The sequence below is a fragment of the Apteryx mantelli genome, chromosome 31 (assembly GCF_036417845.1).
Source record: "Apteryx mantelli isolate bAptMan1 chromosome 31, bAptMan1.hap1, whole genome shotgun sequence".
NCBI classification, from domain to species: Eukaryota; Metazoa; Chordata; class Aves; order Apterygiformes; family Apterygidae; genus Apteryx; species Apteryx mantelli.
The window spans coordinates 3,099,574-3,119,434 of NC_090008.1; the positions used below are offsets into that span (position 1 = coordinate 3,099,574).

General features: G+C 56.1%; 2 protein-coding genes across 2 annotated transcripts; one reads left to right on the top strand and one right to left on the bottom strand.

Moving 5' to 3' along the window:
• Positions 1-725: 725 nt before the first annotated feature.
• CFAP126 (cilia and flagella associated protein 126) lies at positions 726-3,951 on the top strand. The gene is made up of 6 exons (XM_067313573.1): positions 726-772; positions 848-893; positions 1,471-1,551; positions 1,765-1,941; positions 2,939-3,012; positions 3,241-3,951. Exons 1-6 carry the CDS (start codon positions 726-728, stop codon positions 3,653-3,655), a joined length of 840 nt encoding a protein of 279 aa, XP_067169674.1. The 3' UTR covers positions 3,656-3,951.
• Positions 3,952-5,535: 1,584 nt separating this feature from the next.
• On the bottom strand, positions 5,536-18,434 carry SDHC (succinate dehydrogenase complex subunit C). Its single transcript, XM_067313576.1, has 6 exons — positions 18,371-18,434; positions 13,575-13,631; positions 12,596-12,697; positions 11,704-11,765; positions 8,735-8,898; positions 5,536-6,560 (listed from the first exon to the last, which is right to left on the bottom strand). Exons 1-6 carry the CDS (start codon positions 18,388-18,390, stop codon positions 6,456-6,458), a joined length of 510 nt encoding a protein of 169 aa, XP_067169677.1. The 5' UTR covers positions 18,391-18,434; the 3' UTR covers positions 5,536-6,455.
• Positions 18,435-19,861: the final 1,427 nt, after the last annotated feature.

Sequence of the window (19,861 nt, forward strand, 5' to 3'; positions counted from 1 at the left end):
GGACAGCCCCATGGCCCCGTGGGGACACCAAGGCTGGGCACAGCCCCACGGGGACAACGAGGCCGGGCACGGCCCCATGGCCATGTGGGGACACCGAGGCCAGGAATGGTCCCATGGTCCCATGGGGACACCAAGGCCGGGCACAGCCCCACACAGACACCAAGGCTGGGCACGGCCCCATGGCCACATGGGGACACCGAGGCCGGGAATGGTCCCATGGCCTCGTGGGGACACCAAGGCCAGGCACAGCCCCACGGGGACACCGAGGCTGGGCACGGCCCTTTGGCCCCGTGGGGACACCAAGACTGGGAATGGCCCCACACCGACATCGGCCACGGCCCCACTCCCAGGCCAGGCCCAGCCCCACGGCAGCCACGGGACACGCCAAGCCTGCGGGCCTGGCCGGGGCTGCGGCACTCACCGCGGCCGCCGCCATCGCCGCCGCCATCGCCGCCGCCGCCGGTCGCCGCTTTCGGTTTCGGCTTCGGCGGCACCGGCCCTGCCCGGGACGGCGACGGGGGCCCTGGGCCCCGCCCACGGCCCCGCCTCCCGCTGCATGGCCACGCCCACTTCCCCGCCCCCGCTCCTCGCGGCACGGCCCCGATTCGGCCGCCAGGCGGTGCCCGTGGCGCGGCTGGGGGGGGGGGTCACGTGGGACGGAGGTGGGCGGGGCGAGGGCGGGGCGGGCGGTTGCTAGGAGACGAGGGCACGCATTGTGAGGTGCCATGGCGGCCCGCTCCGGCGCGGGGCAGGTGGGGCCGGCGGCGGCGGCGGCGGCGGCGGGGCGCCGGTCCGGGGGGCTCGGCTCACCCACCCCGCTCTCCCCGCGGTGCGGGGGCGCCTGCGATCCGCGCGGCCTGCAGAGCTGGAGCGTCCCCCGCTCGGCCCGGCAGGTAGCCCCGGGCCCGGCGTCCCCTGCCGCCCGGGACAGCCCTCGGCCTGGCCCGGCCCGGCCCCCTCACGGTTCGCGGCCTGCCCCAAAGGCCCCTGCCCCCCCCCCAACACCTTCCCGAGACCGACCCGCAAACCACCGAGCGGGCCCAGCTCCCCCCCCCGAGCCCCCTGCCCCAGCTGCCCTCAGGGCCTTGCTCTGCCCCCCCACACTCACAAAGCAGCCCCCAGCTCCCCCCAGCACACGCACCCTAGCCCGGTGCCCCCACACGCATCCCCTGGGCTCAGCCTGGCCCCCAGACCCCAGCCTGGCCCCCCTCCACGTCCCCTGGGCTCAGCCTGGCCCCCCAGACCCCAGCCCGGCCCCCCCAGACCCCAGCTTCCTGGCCACCCCCCAGGCTGACCCAGCATATTGGCCTGTTTCCCCCCTCCCTCTGCCAATCCAGGCCGGAGCTGCCCCCCCCCAAACCCCCTAATCCCGACCCACCGCCCCCTTCCCGCCCTGCTCACCCCATAACCCACCAGCTTTCCCCTCCCTGCCTGCTCACCCTGCCTGCTGCCCCCCTTGCTTCCCCTCAGCACCCCTTGCCACGGGACGGCTACACGCAGATCATTGCCAATGACCGAGGACATCTGCTCCCCTCTGTGCCCCGTTCAAAGGTTAGTGTTGGGGTGTCTCCTACCCGCTGCAGGGCCAGCACCCCCCCATGTGGCACCCGTGGTGCTGCAGAAGGGGACGAGCCGGATGCACCCAGCTCAGATGGGCTCCGGCGCCACGCTCTCCTGGGTGAAGCGGCAAAACGTTGGGTGAGTGGGACAGATGCTTTCTTAAACAGGGCCGTAGCCCTGCTCTGCTCCCCGTTTTCCTTTCAGGCTTCCCCCTGGGGCACCTTTTTGGGAACTTGGGACATGCCCTTGAAAATTCCCCCAGCCAGGCTGAATCTGACCTCCCGTTCAGCTGCCGCAGCGGCGCAGCTCACCGACTGGATCCACGAGTCCACCACCCTGACCAGCGCCTGCAACGGCCTCCGACCGGAGATCACCGGCAAGGTAGGTGCCGCTTTCCAAGAGATCCAAGGAGCGCAGGACATCACCTCTCTTTGCCGAGCTTTGGCTTGGCCTTACAGAAGGCGGGCCCATCTCCGGGTCCAGCTTCCGTGAGCAGATGCAAATAATCGCCCTGGGACACTGCAGTGTGGTCCCTGCACTGTAGAAGCAGGTGAACACTGGGAGAGGATTTCTAGAGATGAGAACGGCCCGTGAGCAGATTTCAGAGGCATTTGCTATGATTCCGTGTCCCTGCTCTTAATAAATGGGTCTGCACCAGGTCAGGGAAGGGTAGGACAGGGGAGAAGGCAGCATGGACGTACTGGTTGAGCGCATGTGGAAGATAGCTTCTCCCTGTGCTGCTTCCCTCTCCTCCCACAGGATGTTTTAGACACGCTCATTCCTCCCACATCCCCAGTTTGCGCTCGCTATTAGACCACATCTGGTGCACTCGGTGTTGCAGCACTTGCGCTCGATGCCTGGGCCACCCTCTTGTCTTACTCTCAGGACTTGGTGCCTCTCTGCCTCACCCTTAATTTGAGGTTGTCCCCCCCCGCTACTGGCAGCAGGGTGCCTGGGCCGCCGCAGCTGCCACTGGGCCAGCAGGAGGAGCTCACAAGCCACTGCTCTCCTCCTGGAGAAAATCATCCTAGAATAGGAACTGCCCTGACATGGAGGTGTTCCCCAGAGCCCCCCCAGCACCCCACTTCAGTTCAAGCTTCTCCCGGGGGAGCTCAGCAGCGTTTCTTCATCCCTTGGCAGCCTCAGCAGACCAACCCCTGCCTGTCTGCCGAGGATTCAGTCCTCCCCACGAGCCTAGCGAGGAGCCCAGCCCCGCAGCAAACCCTGCCCGCGGTAGTAGGCCTCCTTGGGTTAGTCCAAACCCCTCCTGCCATAGCATCTCCATCCTGCCAGTCCTCCCGTTCGCTTCCCCCTTCTCTCGCTACCCCCACATCCCCATCTTTGCAACATGAGCCTATCACGTGTCTTCCTCGCACAGCCCCAAGAGCCTTGGTCAGACACGCAAGACACCAGAGAACCTTCCAGAAAGGCCACTCGAACATCTAGCAAGGGCATCCAGATTCCCCAGCTCTCTCCCAAAATGCCACTGGAGGAGGAGCTTGGCCATGAAGCGGGAGCCATGGTCGGGGTGCCGCTCTCTCGCAAGCTTGGCCGCCTGGATGTCCGGCTGAGAAAAGAAGTATCACCAGAGATCCCAGCTTCACGCCAGCCTCACTCCAAGCAGGCCAAGCACAGGGTAGACATCCCAGCTGAGGTCCCACTCTCCCGCCAGCCCGCTTTCACGGATCTTAGACTCAGGGATGCCATCTCACCCGAAATCCACTCTACTTCGAGGGAGGCTAGTCCTCAGCAGGCCACCTCGGTGGAGGTCTCCGCTCCAAGCTGGTCTGGCTCCGTAGAGACCAAACCCAAGGGGGGTAGTTCACCCAGTCTCACAGTCTCGCCTTGTCCTGGGCCAGTGGAGGCCAGTCCCCGAGGAACCACCTCACCTGAGGCGCTGGTGCCCAGCCGCTCTCCCTCCAAGGCTGGCTGTGCCTCCAGGACACGGAAGGGGATGGCCAAGAGAGAGAAGAGCGTGTCCCCAGAGCGGGACGGGTGGACAAGGCGCCTGCCGTGCTCTGAGGACAGAGAGGGACAAACACCCCACTTGGGCCCAAGCATGAGACCAGGGCAAACGCCTCGTACGCGGTTTTGAGCCCTTCTTGCTCTCCTCGCTCCCTCCCCCTGGCTGCCGGCACTTCCCCTCCCCTGCGTCTAGCACAAACCATCCACCCCTTCATCCTGCTGGCAAGTAAGAGGCTCCAGCTGGGCGAGGCGAGCAGAGCCGCAGGACACGCAGGCTCCCCGGCACTCAGCGGCTGGGAACGCGCTCACACCCAAAAACCGCTTTTCCACCTAAGCCTGCGTCCAAGCCTTAGCGATGAAGGAGAACTGGTTCAAAGGAGCCCCAGCAAGGCAGACAGCACTACGCAGCCAGCATTTGTGTTTTCACGGCAACCGGAAAAATAAAAGTAAAAAAAATAAAATAAAAAATCCCCCGTCCTTTGGTTTCAGCAGCTGATGGTCAGTGCCATTAATAACGGCCCAAGCTCAGGCCCTCTGGCAGCGTCAGGGCTGCCCGCGCCTGCGCGGTGCTTTCGTGTCAGACTGGGGCAGCCTCAGCTTCCCTCTGCGTGTCCTCACCAGGCTGCAGCGCAGCTCGCCCAGTACTGTCTAATGGTAGAACGGTGAGACCAGCCCCTAAGCGTGGAGCTGTTGGCACCTCACCTAGCTTCTCATCACGCTGAGCAGCAGAAATCCAGCTGTTGGCTGGTTACATTAACACAACTAACCAGTCTCTTACAGGGTGGGGGCAGAGCCAGGTTTGACTTTGTTTTCATCACTAAGAAACTGGTAGAAGCTGGTTCTCCTCCGGTTATGGGACAGCTCCAAGAGCTCCAAGGCAGCACTTGCATCCCCCTTTTCACAGGAAGCCCAGGTTGCCCAGGCTGGGACTGTTTGCAGAAAGGAAATAAAGTCTGTGAACGCACAAGAGATGCGGCAAAGTCCAACTTCGTTAGCAGCTGGCATGCACCACAGACTAACTCATTAGCAATCAGAAGAGGCTTCCAAATAAAAGCCATTTCAGCAACTGCAGGAAGTAATTGGTTTAAAGCTAAAATACATTAGTTTTCACCCAGGAGATCCCTCCTGCTGGGGCTTAAAGCTATACTGAAAGCGATTCAGCAGTAAGTTTTCTCTCTCTAACATGATGACAGCAGACAGTTTTTCTTCCTTCATGGTATCTCATCTCTAAGGCTTCGTGTCCCCTCAGGGCTAGGGTGCCTTCTGCTAATTAAAGAAGTGGCAGATTTGTTAGGGCCGCTAGGCAGCCAAACGAACTGAACAAGTGGGAGGGAAAGGGGCTTAGATCAGCAGCAGAAGCAAAAGCAGTCGGGTGAAAACAATTCTGTCTGGTGCAACTGATCTCTGAAAACGTTTATCAGAATAGCTCCCCTCCTGCCACTTGAGGTCTCCATCAAAAGCTGGATGATGAGAGCAGATGTTCCTGATGAAGCCATCATTTTGCTGGCTGCTGATGTGAACGGGAAGGAGGATCCTTCCTAAAGCAGAAAGCCAAGACCCTCGCTGGGACATAAAAACGAGACAGAGCTCCTGATGAGGAGCATCCTCTTTGCAGAGCTGAGGTGCTGGGGGACATTAAAAGTCAGCAAATTTGAGCAAGAAGCTCTTGTCCTAGACGTTGCACAGGCATTTGTACCACTGCAAGTAAACAAGGTCCCAAAGGAAATTCCTCCCTGCTGGGTTGGCAGTATTTCACAGCCAGATCAACCCCACACCCACAAACTCCAAAGGTCAGGAATTATACCTGGCTCTATAAAAAGGAAAAAAAAAACAAAACAAACAAACAAACAAAAACACCACCACAGCAAAGACTTTGTTTTTCCATCGCTCAGCTTCTCCGGGAAGCTGTGACTCCCTTAATCTCAAAGCAAACCCCCCTTTCTCATCCTATTTCTCCTTAGTCAATATTGTGTCAAAGAAACCCAAAACAGTAACCCAGTGGCTATCGAGTGCGAAAGATCAAGGCTGCTTTATTGCAATGGTGGACGAGTTACAAACAAGCAGTGACACAAGAGCTGGTGACAATGCACGACGGGAAAACCGTATCGCTCCCAGTCATTTTAGAGACAGGAGAACGCAGGGAAAAAACAGGATGTGTTCATTGGCAGGGGCTCCAGAGCCCCCAGGTTTGCCGAATCACCGCCTTTTCAGTGATAAGGAGTCAGGACAGAACCTCTGGAGGTCTGAGCGCGACCACCCAGCCTGCCCCCGCTCACCACTGCCAGCCTTGGAAAGCCCAGGGCTGCGCAGCCGGTGCTACACCCCGGATGGCACCAATTACCCATTCCCCTCACGGGCGCTGGCGTTGGCAGCTCCATCTGCTCTCCCTCCCCTAGGACAGGGTGCCTCAATGGAGATGGTTGTCCTGCACCAGGCCTACACACACACTACCAGCGGCGCTGGCATCTCCTTCCCTGAGCCCACTCGGACCTGAGGGGACACAGAATCAGCATTGTCTCAAGCTTTGGGACAGAGCAGGGAGAAAAAAATGCACCGGAGTTTGTCCGAAAGAACAGCACTGAGTTAGGCAGTTCTCTGCGAGTGCTTGAACATACTGGAAATCAGCTGTTAACTTGTGCCCAGCTCTCTGTGGCTATTCAGGTATCTGGTACTTGAGGAGACACCCTGGCCTGTCCCCCCACCATCAAAAAGGCAGTCCTGGGCTAGCTGGGCAGAGCACATCGTCCGGGCTAATGATAAGCAACTCTGATCATCCACAAAATTTGTGAGGAGGGGAAGTGTCACCTTCCCCAAAGATTTATGGTTACTCAGGAGTCTGTCCACCTGCCTCCCTCTCCACATCCTGAGGTGGGCCAGGACAGACAGACCAGATCTTCCAGAAAAGGGTGGCCATCAACCAGGAGATGCCTTCACATTGCCGCGAGGCCAGCAGAGGAGAGCAGGGTCAGGACAAGGACCAGCACGCCAGACTGGTTGACTTGGGGAATCTTGAACCCCTTCCCCATGTCCCATGCCTACCAGGAGAGAAGAGACACAGCAGTTAGGATTTCCCATTCAGGAACTGAGACAACTCCCAGATGGGACAGATCTCCAGAGCCAGGGATCCACTGCAGGGAGCGGGCAGGGTTAATTCAACAGGACTAGGATAGTCCCTGATGGGGGATATACCAAAGCAGGTAAGAAGGCAACTTTTGGCAACTTTTCTGAAAAAATCTAGCAAGACCACCCCAAAGCACTGAGTAGGAATCAGGGGGAGGGCTACAAGTGTCCCATCACTACAGGGATCTCCTGGGATGTAGGCACGCATGCACCAGGCCAGGGGAGAAGTTATTCTTCACCAGTTCCCCCCTCATCCACCAGCAAAGCTGCCCGTGAGCTCTCCCTAATCCACAACAGTCGCAGCGCACCAGGTTCACTTCGAGAGTGGCAGCTGCTCTTTGCTTGCTTCACTCCTGCTGACAGAAATAGGTTATGAAGTCCTCGCACAAGCCACAGATCCAAGGCAGCAGTAACACCCCCGAGGGCACAGCTGTACAGGTGGGAAGGAGTCTCGGCCTCCAGCACGTCCATGTGAACCTCTGGGGTACAGTGCGAGCTGCAAAGAGCCGAGCTGAGCCAAGATCACAACGGAGGACAGTGGAATGACAACCCAGAGCTGGGAGTCTCTCAGTTTCCAGGTGTCAGGTGGATTTTGAATCTCTCGCCTAACTTTGGTCAAGTGTAAGTAAAAGCCGGGTTGCTCAGCGCAGCACTGTGGAGCACGCACCTTGTCCCAGCCTGCCAGCAAACCACTGGGAGCTCAAAGAGGAGAAGAACCTGGGGCAGAGCCATTAAACAGAACCCGATCCCTGCTTTCTTCCTTTCTGTTATCTGACGGGCTGCGCTGCCAAGCTCAGCCAGGGGCCAATGCTGCTGGTTACATTCTCAGGCATTGGAAGACAATTTAATTGGCATCTTGATACATATGTGCAGTCACAGACTTCAGCACACATTCGACTCATGATGCTCTGAACAAGCAGCCAGTTACGACTGCTCCATTTGCCTGACGACATCTCCATGAGCAAGCAAGGCTCAGCTTGCTGCAGGCCCCACGCGCAGAGACCTCATCTCACGTAGAGCGCTTGAAAAGTGGTATAATGAGCGCTCACAGCACTGCTGGTCAGACACCGTCTGCCCCGAGGACCCACAGAGTGGGTTCCTTCCACAGAGCGGGCTCCTTCCGCAGAGCACGGGGCTGTCATTCACCCGGAACGGCTGGACCAGGCGCCTCCCGGCACTCTGACATGAGCATCTAGTAACAGTTGCTCTCAGGTGTAGGATGCAAATATAACATCCAACAGTTTGAGCGCACAAGTCGCGTGTTTCCACGCTTGAAGCGTGGGAGCCTGTCAGCACACGCAGAGCAAGCCCATGTCTAAAGCCCTGCTCTCCACGTGGTGCTCCCTCCCTGGAGCAGAAGGATCGTGTCACACTCCAAGCCAGCTGCCTTTGCAATTTGCTCCTGTAAAACCAAATCTATCTGGAGCTAGAGAAACACAAAATCAACTACAAAAGCAGCACGTCTTGTACTGTTCCCAGCTCTGCTCTCCAGCTCCCCCTCCTTTGTTAAACACAGGAAGTTTGGCTGAACCGAGCTGATTGTTCCAAACTTCAGCCCAGGGCAAACATCACAGGTTACTTCTGAGCAGAGCGCACTTGTCTCCAAGCCACTGTTACATGTTTTACGGGCTCAGTAAATAGCACAAAGCACTTGGAAGATCACAGCACAACAGCTGCGTTACCAGCCTGAGCTAATGAGCAAAGGGTGTCACTTCTGCGGCACTTGAGTCTGTGGTTCTGCAGACACTTCCGCTCAGCTGTAACGTCTGCTCCCTGCCACCCCTGTTATCCCAGATCCACTCCCTGCATGGCCCCGCAAGCAGCTGAGGAGGTGACACAGGGCAGGGGGAGATGCTTCAGCAATCCTTGCCGCTAGGAGAAGTATCAGCGTAGCGATGCTCTTTGTGACTTAGACGTACCCAAAAATAGCGCCTCATTTCTGAAGCATTTTAGGTGACTAATTTCCATTTCCAAGGGCACCTTCCCAAATACCACACACGTCACTCCCTCCGCCAGCAGACGTTCTCCTTCTCTCACCCCACCCCAGGCGCGTGCACACACACACATTCCCCTCGCAGAGGCTACTCACAAGGTGGCGGATTCCGTTCCAGGTGTGGTAGGAGAGGGGGAAAGCCAGCGCAAACTTAGCGGAGTAGATAAGAGCAGGCCCCAGGCTGAGCGACTTCACCATCGCCAGGTAGTGGGGAAACTGCTCTGGGAGGACCAGGGCGGCCAGACCAAAGAGGGAGACCCCTGAGAAAGACAAAGCCACCAGAAGTGTTACCAGCACCTCACTGCCAGCAGAGACACCCAGGCCAGCAGGAGCACCCTGCACCCGAAAGCCCAAGGCCTTAAAGGAGGACACCAACTCGAAGTGTCACCACAGTGCTTACATCCTCCCCGGCCCCGAAGCAATATAGCTCACAAGTTTTGCCTGGGAGCAGTTTTGTGCCCGTTTTTTTCTTGATGAGCTACGCCTACACCGAAGAGCAATTCAGACAAATCCAACAGACGAATCCGCCGGCTCAGCCACATACCCCACAACTTCAGAGAAGGCAGCGGGGATAATTGTTCTGGTTTCACTGGTGAGACCACCCCTATGTTTCTGGTTTTGTGACACAGCCGTAACCAAACCAACAGCTCATCATGGCTAACAGAGGAAGGAGGAGGGAGACGGGCTCTCCCTAGGTAGTGGCAGTGTCAGCCGCGCTGCGACAATGTACCCTAGGGTGGTGAGAGGACTCAAACTGGGGCAGCAACGCACTGAGTCCGGGTCCTGCACCAGGGGCTGCATTACTCATACAACACCCTGAGAGTAAACTGGCACGAGCTCAGATATTTGCAGCCAAATCAGCCCAAATTCAAGGTTAAAGGGATGATCAAGGTTGAAAACATAAGATGGCAGCTCTTCACTGAAGTCCTCAGATCTGCATTTCAGGACAAAAATCACTCCGTTGCCAGCCACTGATAAACGTGCCAATTTAGCGAGACGGCCTCAGCAGGGGAACGCTGCGCGCGGCCCGAGCTAACATCAGCAAAGAAGCCAGGAAGCAAAGAGACGGTTCGACAGAAGTGGCTGCGCTAGCTGGAGGAGCCACGGCAGCGTCTCCCTGCCGTTTCTAGGCCGAGAGGGTTTCTCCAGATGGCGCTGCCGAAAGAATGGGAGTGATCAAAGCGAGCGGCGTCAGCCAAGTCGCGATTTACCCTCCGTTCAATAGCGCCTGATTGCGCGGCAGCGTGCGAGCTCGAGTGCCTCGGCTGAGGCCGGTGCTGGCGGAGAGAGAACCAGCTGCTTCCCTGCTCAGCCACTCGTCTCTTCAACGGCCTTTGTGTTCGCCCTGCAGAAAGTGCAGGAAGCCAGAGGCTCCTGTAATTACAGGCCTTGCTAGAGAGGAGATTAACGCTTCCGCTCTTCCTTCTGGCGTCAGGGCTGTTGAGCTGTGCTCGGCCGAAGGGATTCTCCTTCATACTCTAAGCCTGGGAAGCAGCCGTTTTTCCTTCCAATACCAGAGTTTGATAGATGGCTCCTTTATAAGGAAGCAGAAAGGGCAATGGTGAATCTGCCAGCTTGGTCCGTCTGACAGCAAGCTGGACAGCTCGGACCGTTGGCAGAGACAGCAGCGCACAGAGTCAACTGGAGATACTGTGCCTCCGCCGCTCCCAGCTCCGGGCCGAGCACGCAGCAGACACAGTCCCAAAGCTGGGTGGTGCCAGCGCACAGCCGTTCTGGCCAGCACCGCTGCCATGTAACGCCCTGGATTGGTGCACAGAGCAGGGCACGCAGCCCACCTCGAAGGAGCCAGCTGGGCTCACAGGCTGCAAAGACAACTGCTAAAGTCACCTTGCTGCCGCTCGGAGCGGTAACCAAGCACACAGCCATTTGCTGCTCTCCCGCAGAGGATGCCCAGGCTCTTCGACGCGGCAGAGCCGGGCCCTAAGCTGGCCGGCAGACGGAGCACACCCTTGGAGAAGGGCCAAATTCTCTCCGGAGCTCTGCTGTGTGGATGCAGGTGGAGAAGGGCTCTCAGGTGCTCTTTTCTGAGACCTCAGTTTCCACTAAAATTAACCTCTGCTAAAGACACAGCTCCCACTGGCATCAGCTGGTGTGGAAACTCTCAGAGCTGCTCAGAAATCAGAGCCTCAAGGTTGGAAACCGTGCGCCTCGTGGGAGGCCATGCTGGAAAGGGCAGGCTGGGGCCCTCACTGTTTCCTCCCCATCTACCCAGCTGCACGTTCAGGATGAACACGAGTCCTCAGTTTGTCACACATCCTTTTTGAGCCCCCTCACTCTCTTCCCTTCTGCAAACACCAACCCAGCTCCTCCAGCTCAACAGGAGACTCTGAGCTACCAGACAAGCACCTTCCTGCTGCCATGAGAGGGCATTAATGGAATTAAAACAGCCTTTCACTGTTAGACATTGGATCACTTAGTCAAACCACGCGAGTCAAATCACTGGTGGGGGGTTATCAGCTTTGATGAAAGTGCCACTTTCTCCCCCCACCAGCATCTCTGGGAAGGCAGCAGCCACTCACAGGAAGCTCAGAAACGCCACCTGTGCATATGGAAAATCATCAGGAGACTCTGCCTTTCTGGCAGTCCTTCCCTCAAACAGAGCCTCTTGTTAGGGCAAACCAGGAAAAAACAGTCACAGAAGAGAAGGTCTGAGAACTGGAGCAGCTAGTCAACTTTTTTCAAGCTGGGGGAGGTCCAGGAGGAAACAGTGTTTGGAGTCACAGAGGAGGAAAGGTCACAGCACTACAAAGGCTATTAAGGATTTCACTTATGGGCGAGCACCACTCCCTTGGTGGGACTGGAGCGACTCACAGCACAAGGAGCCTCAGGCACAGATACCCAGGGGATGGGGAGATATTAGAGGGCAGAGAAAGATGGAGGGCAGGAGAAAACCTGTTGCTGAAGCCAACACCATGACTTGGGATAAAGGGGAGAAAACAGCCAACTGGAATCCCATCTTCAAATCAGCAAGCACCACCGAGAGGTCTTCACTCCTGCAGCCCCCAGCCCGCCGATCGCCAAGAGCAGCTCAGAGATTCACGCACCTACGCTCAGCGCAACGCCGGTGCCCCGATGCGTGATGGACATCGCCATGGGCAGAGACCACCTGCAAAACAACCAACCTCATCAGCGAGACAGGGCACAAAGGTAGAAAACACAGTATTAGAGACGCTTCCACGGCAGAAGCACAAAGCAGGGCCCATCTATTCCTAGACAGCTCTGTGCTGCTGGGCGGGTATTTCTGCACTCAGAATTATTCAAGGAATCCAGCCAGAGCAAAAGGGGAAAGACGGGGGAATGTGCAGAGGCAGCTTGGGAATGATAAATGCCACTGGCACGGGTTTGGGAAGGGGAAGGGCTGAGTCTGCTGAGAAAGGAACAGGAGAAAACTGCAGGGCTCCTGCAATTTAGGAACGAAGGGAGCAGGGTTCAGGCATCCAGACATACGGATAAACGAGGGAACCTTGAAAAAATGACGGAAGCAGCCCAAAAGAAACTGTCGTCTCTCTGCAGAGGGAACCTGACAGCCCGAAGTTGGCCTCCTGCCTCCACGCCAGATTTTTGCCAACTCCAGAGCGGGACACACTGTTCTGCACAACCACCCTGTGCAGAGGCTGCTGCCTTTCAACAGCATGTTTGAAAACACTCCCTGCCTTTGGGGAATTTTACCTGCTCTCACAACCCCGTACGAAAAAAGCGAGTTTCATCAACTCCACGACATAATTGGGAATGTGATCCCCCCGCCATACTCCAGCACCTCAAAGCTCAGACTGTCTGTAGCATCTCCCCACCCTGTGCCTCCGCTGCAAGGCCAGCGGGAACGCGCACAGCCCTCCCACCCAAAGGTGACACTGAGAAAGAGTTTGGCCCCCAAGCTAGGCATCAAAGCCCAGAAGTGCCACCGGGCGAAGCCGAGGAGGCTGACGAGTCTCTTACTCGTAAATTGTGATGTGAGGGGACAAGGGGCGATTGGACTTGGTGTTCTTATCCCAAAAGCGGGCCATCTCCTCCTTCGCCGTCGTTCCCATGGGGACAACACTGTAAAAGAGAGGAGACAGGATGCGCAGAGAGACAGGCAGCGATTTACCCTTCCCCGCTCCGCTGGGCAACGCCGCAGTGGCTCTCCACCCTCGCAGCATGCGAGTTCCCCACTGACCTTGACAACAGCAATAAAAAGAACGGTTCCAGCTGTGTGCAAACACGGGTAAGGAGAGGATCACTGCCAGCTCTCCAGAGTTTATAATAATACTCAGGATGGGAAGCCGCTGTTGCGTTAAGCTCAGTTCTGTATTGAAATCCGTTCAGCCACCAGAGCGATACCACCCACCCCCCCCGCCGCCCCAAATCAGAGTATAGGATATCAGATAACGTATTATATAATACTGATAACATGCAACCTGCTCTTTACTGCCACGGTAATTGCACCCTGTACCAAATAAAGAGCTTGTAATTTAATGTTCCTGAGATTACATAGCAATTACACTTACAGCCCAATTTAGCAGAAAATAACTGTTTCTCCCTAAGCCTGGCAGCACGAAGCACAGGAACAAGGGGGCTTCTGCTGATCCTCGCTCCCATCAGGTGCAAAGTTAACGTGCAGTTGTCACAAAAAGCGATCCCAAAGGGTAACAGCGGTACTGCCTCCTCCGCGACATGCTCAGGCCCACCCTCAGCACCCAGCCAAGCACTTCCTTCATCTCCGTATACAGCCCCAAACCTACGAGGCAGCACTTGCCCGTCAGTAAACAGGCCGTGCACTCACGACGGCGTGACGTGGTAAGTACCCAGGCGCTACATGGTATTGACTGATCAGAATTACTAAGCGGATAGAGCGTACACGTGCACCGAAGCTTCAGATGGGATCCCCCAGGGAAAGAACTTAATCCCGTTACTCTCAGTAAAACCTCAAACTCACTGTCGCGCAGAAAGGCTGGGGCCAAGCCGAGCCAACAGGCATCGCCGTCCGACACATCTGCAAGAGAAAATAGAAAAGCTTTGTGAGTGCCAAATAAACGCCTGAAAATGCAAGCAACCACGGGGCCAGGGCAGGGGATTCGCCATTTCAGTGGTTCATGTCTTAAATATCAGTCCTAACATGAAAAGACCTGGGCTGTTCTTAAATCTTCTAGCTGTAATACTGAGCCTAGCTCCTAAATAGAGTCTCCAGGCTCTGCCCAGGGCTTCATTCTTTACAATATCCTATAATTAGTCTACCCAGCTGCAATACCTTGTTTATAAGACAGACATAAACAGCACTCTAAGCTCCCAGCTACGCTGATGCAGTCCATTTTTCACTCTCGCTAAAGCAATTACAGGGCGGGTGGTACGTGTCCCCAGAAAGGTGCATCTGCCAGGCGCCGTGAAAAGGGCTGGTTCAGGCTACAGCCACCCGAGCGTCTAAAATAAAGATATCACCCCCCCCCCCTTCCCTCTAAACACTTGTTTTCATTACACTGTTTCACCACCACCATTCGTTAAGCTGTAAGCATTAGAGAGATGACAGGTCACTGTCACAGCCCAGCGCACACAGCATTTCAGTCACACCAACACTTCGGGCGGGAGGTAAAAAAGGGATTTTATGGTGTCCAAAGGAGTGGGAGCTATTCTCTACAGATCAATTGTAGTAATTGTGACTTTGACATTCAAGGGCATTTCTCCAGGAACCGGGGTAGAGAAACAGGCCCCCAGTCCAGCTACAGCTCAAGAGTTTGCAGATGTGGGCTGGAATCTACAGCACCCGCTCGCGAGCGCTCCTGTCAAGGACAAAGCATAAAAGACAGCGCGGCATTTCCTGATGACACGATGAGAACAAAGTGTGTAATAATGTTTGGCACATTCATCTGCAGCACAATGACAAACATTAATTAATCTGCTCAAACACACCAGCATCTGTACCGGCATCTCCCACTGTTTCATTAACAGCAGTAGATAAACGAAGCACTAGTGCTCTTAAATTGTTCTACAGCCAGTCTAGAGGACACGCTAGGAAAAACATCTGGAGGTCAGATCTTCAGCAGGTGTAAATGCATAACAAAAGTCATTCTTATTATCCACTCCGAGTTCCTGTATAAATGATCTATAGGATGTTTCCTTTTAAAATCCTCCCTCGCGTTCAAAGGCTGGACTTGAAACACAGCAGATCTTCAGAAAAGCATCCAATCTTGATGCACGAATTTTCGGCAATACGGAATCCACCCCGATTCCCAGGTCCCTGCACTAACATGTATGTCTTACTTCTAATTTGAATTTGTCTGGCTTCAACTCCTGCCTACTGAATAGTGCCACACCTTTGCTAACAGGCTGAAGAGTTCTTTGTTTTCAGTTTTCTACCATTTGTATGCATCTACCTTAAGAAAAAAATCAAGACAGTACAACTTTCTGTTGCACTAAACAGACTCAATACCGAGTCCTGCGCTGCAGTGCAACATTGCCAAATGAAAAGCCCTACCATGGATCTTCTCCAGTTTATCAATGCTCTTCTGGACACATGGGCCTGACAACTATATCAAGAATTTCAGGATAAAACAGCAACAGCTGGACTGGGCCAGACCAAACCTCCACTGAGCCCAATAATTTCCTACAGCAGCCAACAACAGATCCCTGGAGAGAAGTATGCAAAAACAGACAGGAACACAGCCGTGGCATCTTCCCAGCTTCCAGCCATTTGCTGCTCCCAGACTTCCCAAGCCAGACATGGTTTCAGTACCTAATAAATGGACTTTTTTCCTCCATGGCACTGTATTGCCATCTCTCCAATCCCCTAAGTTTTCAGCCCTCACAATGGCAGGAATCCTCAGAGCTTAACCAGACATGGAAAACCACCTCCTTGCTTGTCCTGAGCCCACCACATACCAGCATTATCCAATACCTCCTAATTCTTGGTTAGGGCAAAGGAGGTGAATGATTAATCTCTATCTGCAGACTATTAATGATTTATATACCTCTCTCATATCCTCCTCAGTCATCTTTTCCAGATTAAGAGTCCTAACCTACTTCATCTCCCCTTGCACAAAAGCTGTTCCATATCTTTCCCGGGGGTAGGGGTGGTGGAAAAAGAGCGAGGGCAGGATCCGAATCACCCACAACATTCAAAATAAAATAAAATCCACAGTACGTTCATATTTTTCAAAGCTAAATTCCCCAACAAGAATCCCCCATCCCTTCAGTGCAATTTTACTTAATTTTATTTTTTTTAAGATGCAAGGCATTACATCTTGCTTCAGTGAAATGAATATTGCTTGCAAAACACAGCCCTCCAGCTAAGCAATCAAGGTCACGCTGTACCAAGGACCCGTCCTCTTCATTATTTATCATTCTCTCAGTTGTTGCATCTTCTCTCGCTCCCCATCCATTAGCTTACATTTTCTTCCAGATCACTCATAAACATGTCTTTTTTTTAAAAAGGAAAATTAGTCCTAAACCAGAATCCTACAGCCCCCCACTAACGGCTTCACAACACAGCTTCCCCCGCCCCTGCATCACACCTGAAAAAGGGTGCGAAAACTAAGGAGACAATTCACTAACAATATAAATTATTCCGGGACTTTACAAAGTACAACTGATTGTAAAGGGCTAGAGAAGGATCTTGCGATGCCGAGCAACTCTGCCATAAAGTGACAGTTAACGCGAACCGTCTATAAACACACAGCAGCACACTTGAGGAAAACAACGCTGACTATACACGTAACATCACGGTTCACAACTGCCTTTTATAACTCACAAAGAAGACTTTAGAAGTCCCTGGGGATAGCTCTAGAAGAGCATCAGCTCAGTGTCACATGAATAGACGTCTTTAAAATTTATCCTGCAAGACAGGTCTATAAAAATCACTCGGATTTTGCTATGGAGGAGGCAAACGAGCAATGATTATATATGCTTTTTCATCTGACAAGGAGAAGCAGACACCAGATGAAGTTATCCGGCACAGACCTAAAACTAAAAAGATCTACTTTTTTTGCTGTTTTTTTAAACACAGGATGTGATCGCACTGCAGAACTCGCTCCAGCAGGTATCAAAGGCGTTCTCATCTCCTGCTGCTGGCGGAGTCTCGTTTTAAGCAAACTGGCACACATCACACAAAGCTTTCCGCCAAAGCACGACGGCCCCATCTTTATTTCAAGAACAAAAGCCAAAACACCGTTTCAACATCAACATCGAGAAGAATATCGAGAACTGGGGCCTGGGAGGAGGGAGGTCGCAACCTTGAAGAAGCAGAAAACTTTCTGGTGGGGGTTTTAAATTTGAAGAGGCTCCTTCAGTTCAAACAAGGACAACTCCCTCCCTCCCTGGGCTCAACACCACGCACATGCCAGGAAATATCCTTGCATTTGACCACTGAACTCCCTCTGCACCTACAACAGAAGCCACCAGCATCACCTAAGGTGGCTCTGCGAGTTTGGGGTCACCATCCCAAATGCTGGCTCTGAAGCTCGGCAACGCAGAGGCGAGAGAAACCCACCCAGGGACTCCGGCATCAATGCCAGCAAGATCCAGAAGAGCAAGGGAAGGGGCAGGATGGCACAGCTGGGAGCTGGAAGGAGCAGCACTGCCCCTTCCAGCAGCAACAAACTCCTAATCTCACCTACGGGCATGCTTATCTCAGCTATAATGTTTAACTCCACCTTTGTAAAAACATCCAGGCCTCGGTTTTGCTCTCACAGACCTCACACCAACAGGAATCAGTCTTCTGCTCCGCTACAGCTCCTCGTTTTTTTTTTTACATTCATGGCCCAAAAGCTAGCTCCTCCACCTTATTTTGGCAGGACAGCATGGTAAGCTGCCTCCCGCTTAAGACTATCCCCACGTGAGGGTAACGCTCCAGTGCTTCTCTGCAGCCCCTCTCAGAGCTATGGAATCGCAGAGGAGCAGTGCACAAGGAAGCCTGCAGACACGCGAATCCGGGCCTTTATCCTGCTTTAAGCACACAAAGCGATAACTCAGAGCCACGGAAGAAAGTCCAGAGTCTGTCGTACAAAGCGAGTTAGCCGCACTGTACTTCTGGTTCATATATTTCTGGCTGTTATTTCCACCTTCCCCATCTGACCTGCCACAGCAGCGTCGGACAGGGGCTTATTCCAAAGTCCCCTCTCCCGGTCCCAATAACCGCTCAAGGCCGGTGGCTTCTGCGAACAGACCCTTTCCAAAAGTGACCTCAGCACTTACAACTGCTGTCAGAAACCACGGCAGAACATCCTCACTCTCGGGCATCCGGCATCACCTCACCCGAACCAGCGCCGGAAACAAAACGTCAACAAGTTCCCCAGCTGCACGGTGCCCCCGGGGAGACAGGGAGACACGGGCTGCCGACGGGCAGCGTAACGGGGCCGCGAGACCCGGCGGGCCGAAAACCCGCGGCGCGGCGGAGAGGCGAGTTGCTGCCAGCGAGCGCCCGGGCGACGCGGGCCGCAGAGCTGCGGGGCGAAGCGGCGACAGGGGCAGCAGGTCGCGCCCCGGGGGCAGAAGCGGAGCCGGGCCGGGGCCACGCAACGGGCCGGGGCCGGTAACGGATGGGGGCTCGGGGCCTGTGCCGGACCGCGGGCGGCTACCCGCACCGGGGCCAACGGCTGTGCCGGCGGCAGCGCCCGACCCGGGGTCCCCGAGCCGCGGCAGGGAAGGCTCAGGACGGGCGGCCGAGGCAACCCCGCCCGCGGCGCCGCTGCTCCCGAGGCCGCGGCCCCACCGCGGCGCCCCCCGGCCCGCCCCAGGAGTCACCTCAACGCCAGCGCCGCCATCTTGGAGCGCCGCGCACGCCGGAAGTGGGCGTGACGCACTTCCGTTCCCGCCGTTCCTGGCCGGGAGAGCGGAGGGGGGGGTTCACGGGGCTCTACCGGAGCCGCCCGGGCCCGGCTCGCTCTGCCGGCCGCCCTCGAGCCCTAGGAGCGGAGCGTGGGCTGCCCGCTACCTCCCTCCACCCCAGGGCTGCCCGTTACACCCCCCCGAGGCTGGTCGTCACCCCCTGGGGCTGCCCGTTATCTCCCCACTGGGGGGCTGCCCGTTATTCCCCTCCCCCGGGGCTGCCCGTTATCTCCCCACTCGGGGGCTGCCCATTATTCCCCCCCCCGGGGCTGCCCGTTATCTCCCCACTCGGGGGCTGCCCATTATTCCCCCCCCCCCCGGGGCTGCCCGTTATTCCCCCCCCCGGGGCTGCCCGTTAGCAGGCCCGGCACGGGGTCGGTTCCCTGGGCCGTTTGCCGCCCGCCTTGATGCCTCGGGGGGAGCGCAAGGCCCGTGCCGGCCGTGCATAGCCCCCAGCTCAGCCCGAGGCCCGGTGGCAGCCAAACCCTCGCTCCCAGCAGAGCGCAGAGGGTCCTCAGCGGGTCCGACTGCCCCAAAAACCCGCAGCTGCCGGACAGGTTGCATCCGACCACAACAGCTCTTGGACGTGGGCTGGTGGGAGCAGGACGCCATCGTGGCGGCAGCAGCGTGGCCTTGGGGCTGCAGCAGGGAGCAGCTTCCCGGTGCCTCCAGCCTTCCAGGAGCCCCTTGCCGTACTGCGGAAGCAGGCGGACACTACCAAAGGAGGGAGATCGCGTTGCTCCCCGAGCAGGAGTCTCCATCTCCCTGTGCCACCACCTTCCTTTCGCCAGCTGCCAGTTCTCAAGGTTGAAAACTTCGCGTGCAAAATCACGCTTTTGGCACAAACTTTTCGCCCCAAACACCAACTTTCTTTCAAACTGGCCTTCTTGGAGTTTAGCAGAAGTATTTGGGAGTTCGTTTTCAATAAATCATTGAAGCGTTGAGTCAAAAAACCCTCAAGGAGAATTGCCCGGTGGGGCAGCATCTCCCAAGAGCAAACGCATCCCGGGGCCCTTAGAACTCTCCATCAGCTCCCAGTCGGGTCAGGCCCTGCCGCCCATCGTGCTCCTGGCCAGGGTGATCCTGCTCTGTTCCCTGGAGATCCTGCTATGCGTCCTGCCACCCTGGTGCCCCTTTCCAGTGGCGTTTGCGCCGGTGCAGTGCCCTGGGAGGGGGACACACGCCACATGCAGCCCGGCTCGGCTGGCGCAAAGCCGTTTTGTGATGCCCTCGGTCTGGGGAATGTCCCAGGCTGCGCCCACATGCTGGACTGCTTGGTCCTCCCCAAACCCGGGGAGATGCCCCCATGGCGCACAACAGGGATGCAGCAGCATCCCGGGGCGCACAGTTACCACCAGAGCTGTGTTTTGGAAGGACAGGGATGGGGAAAGGGGTGCCCAGCTTTGC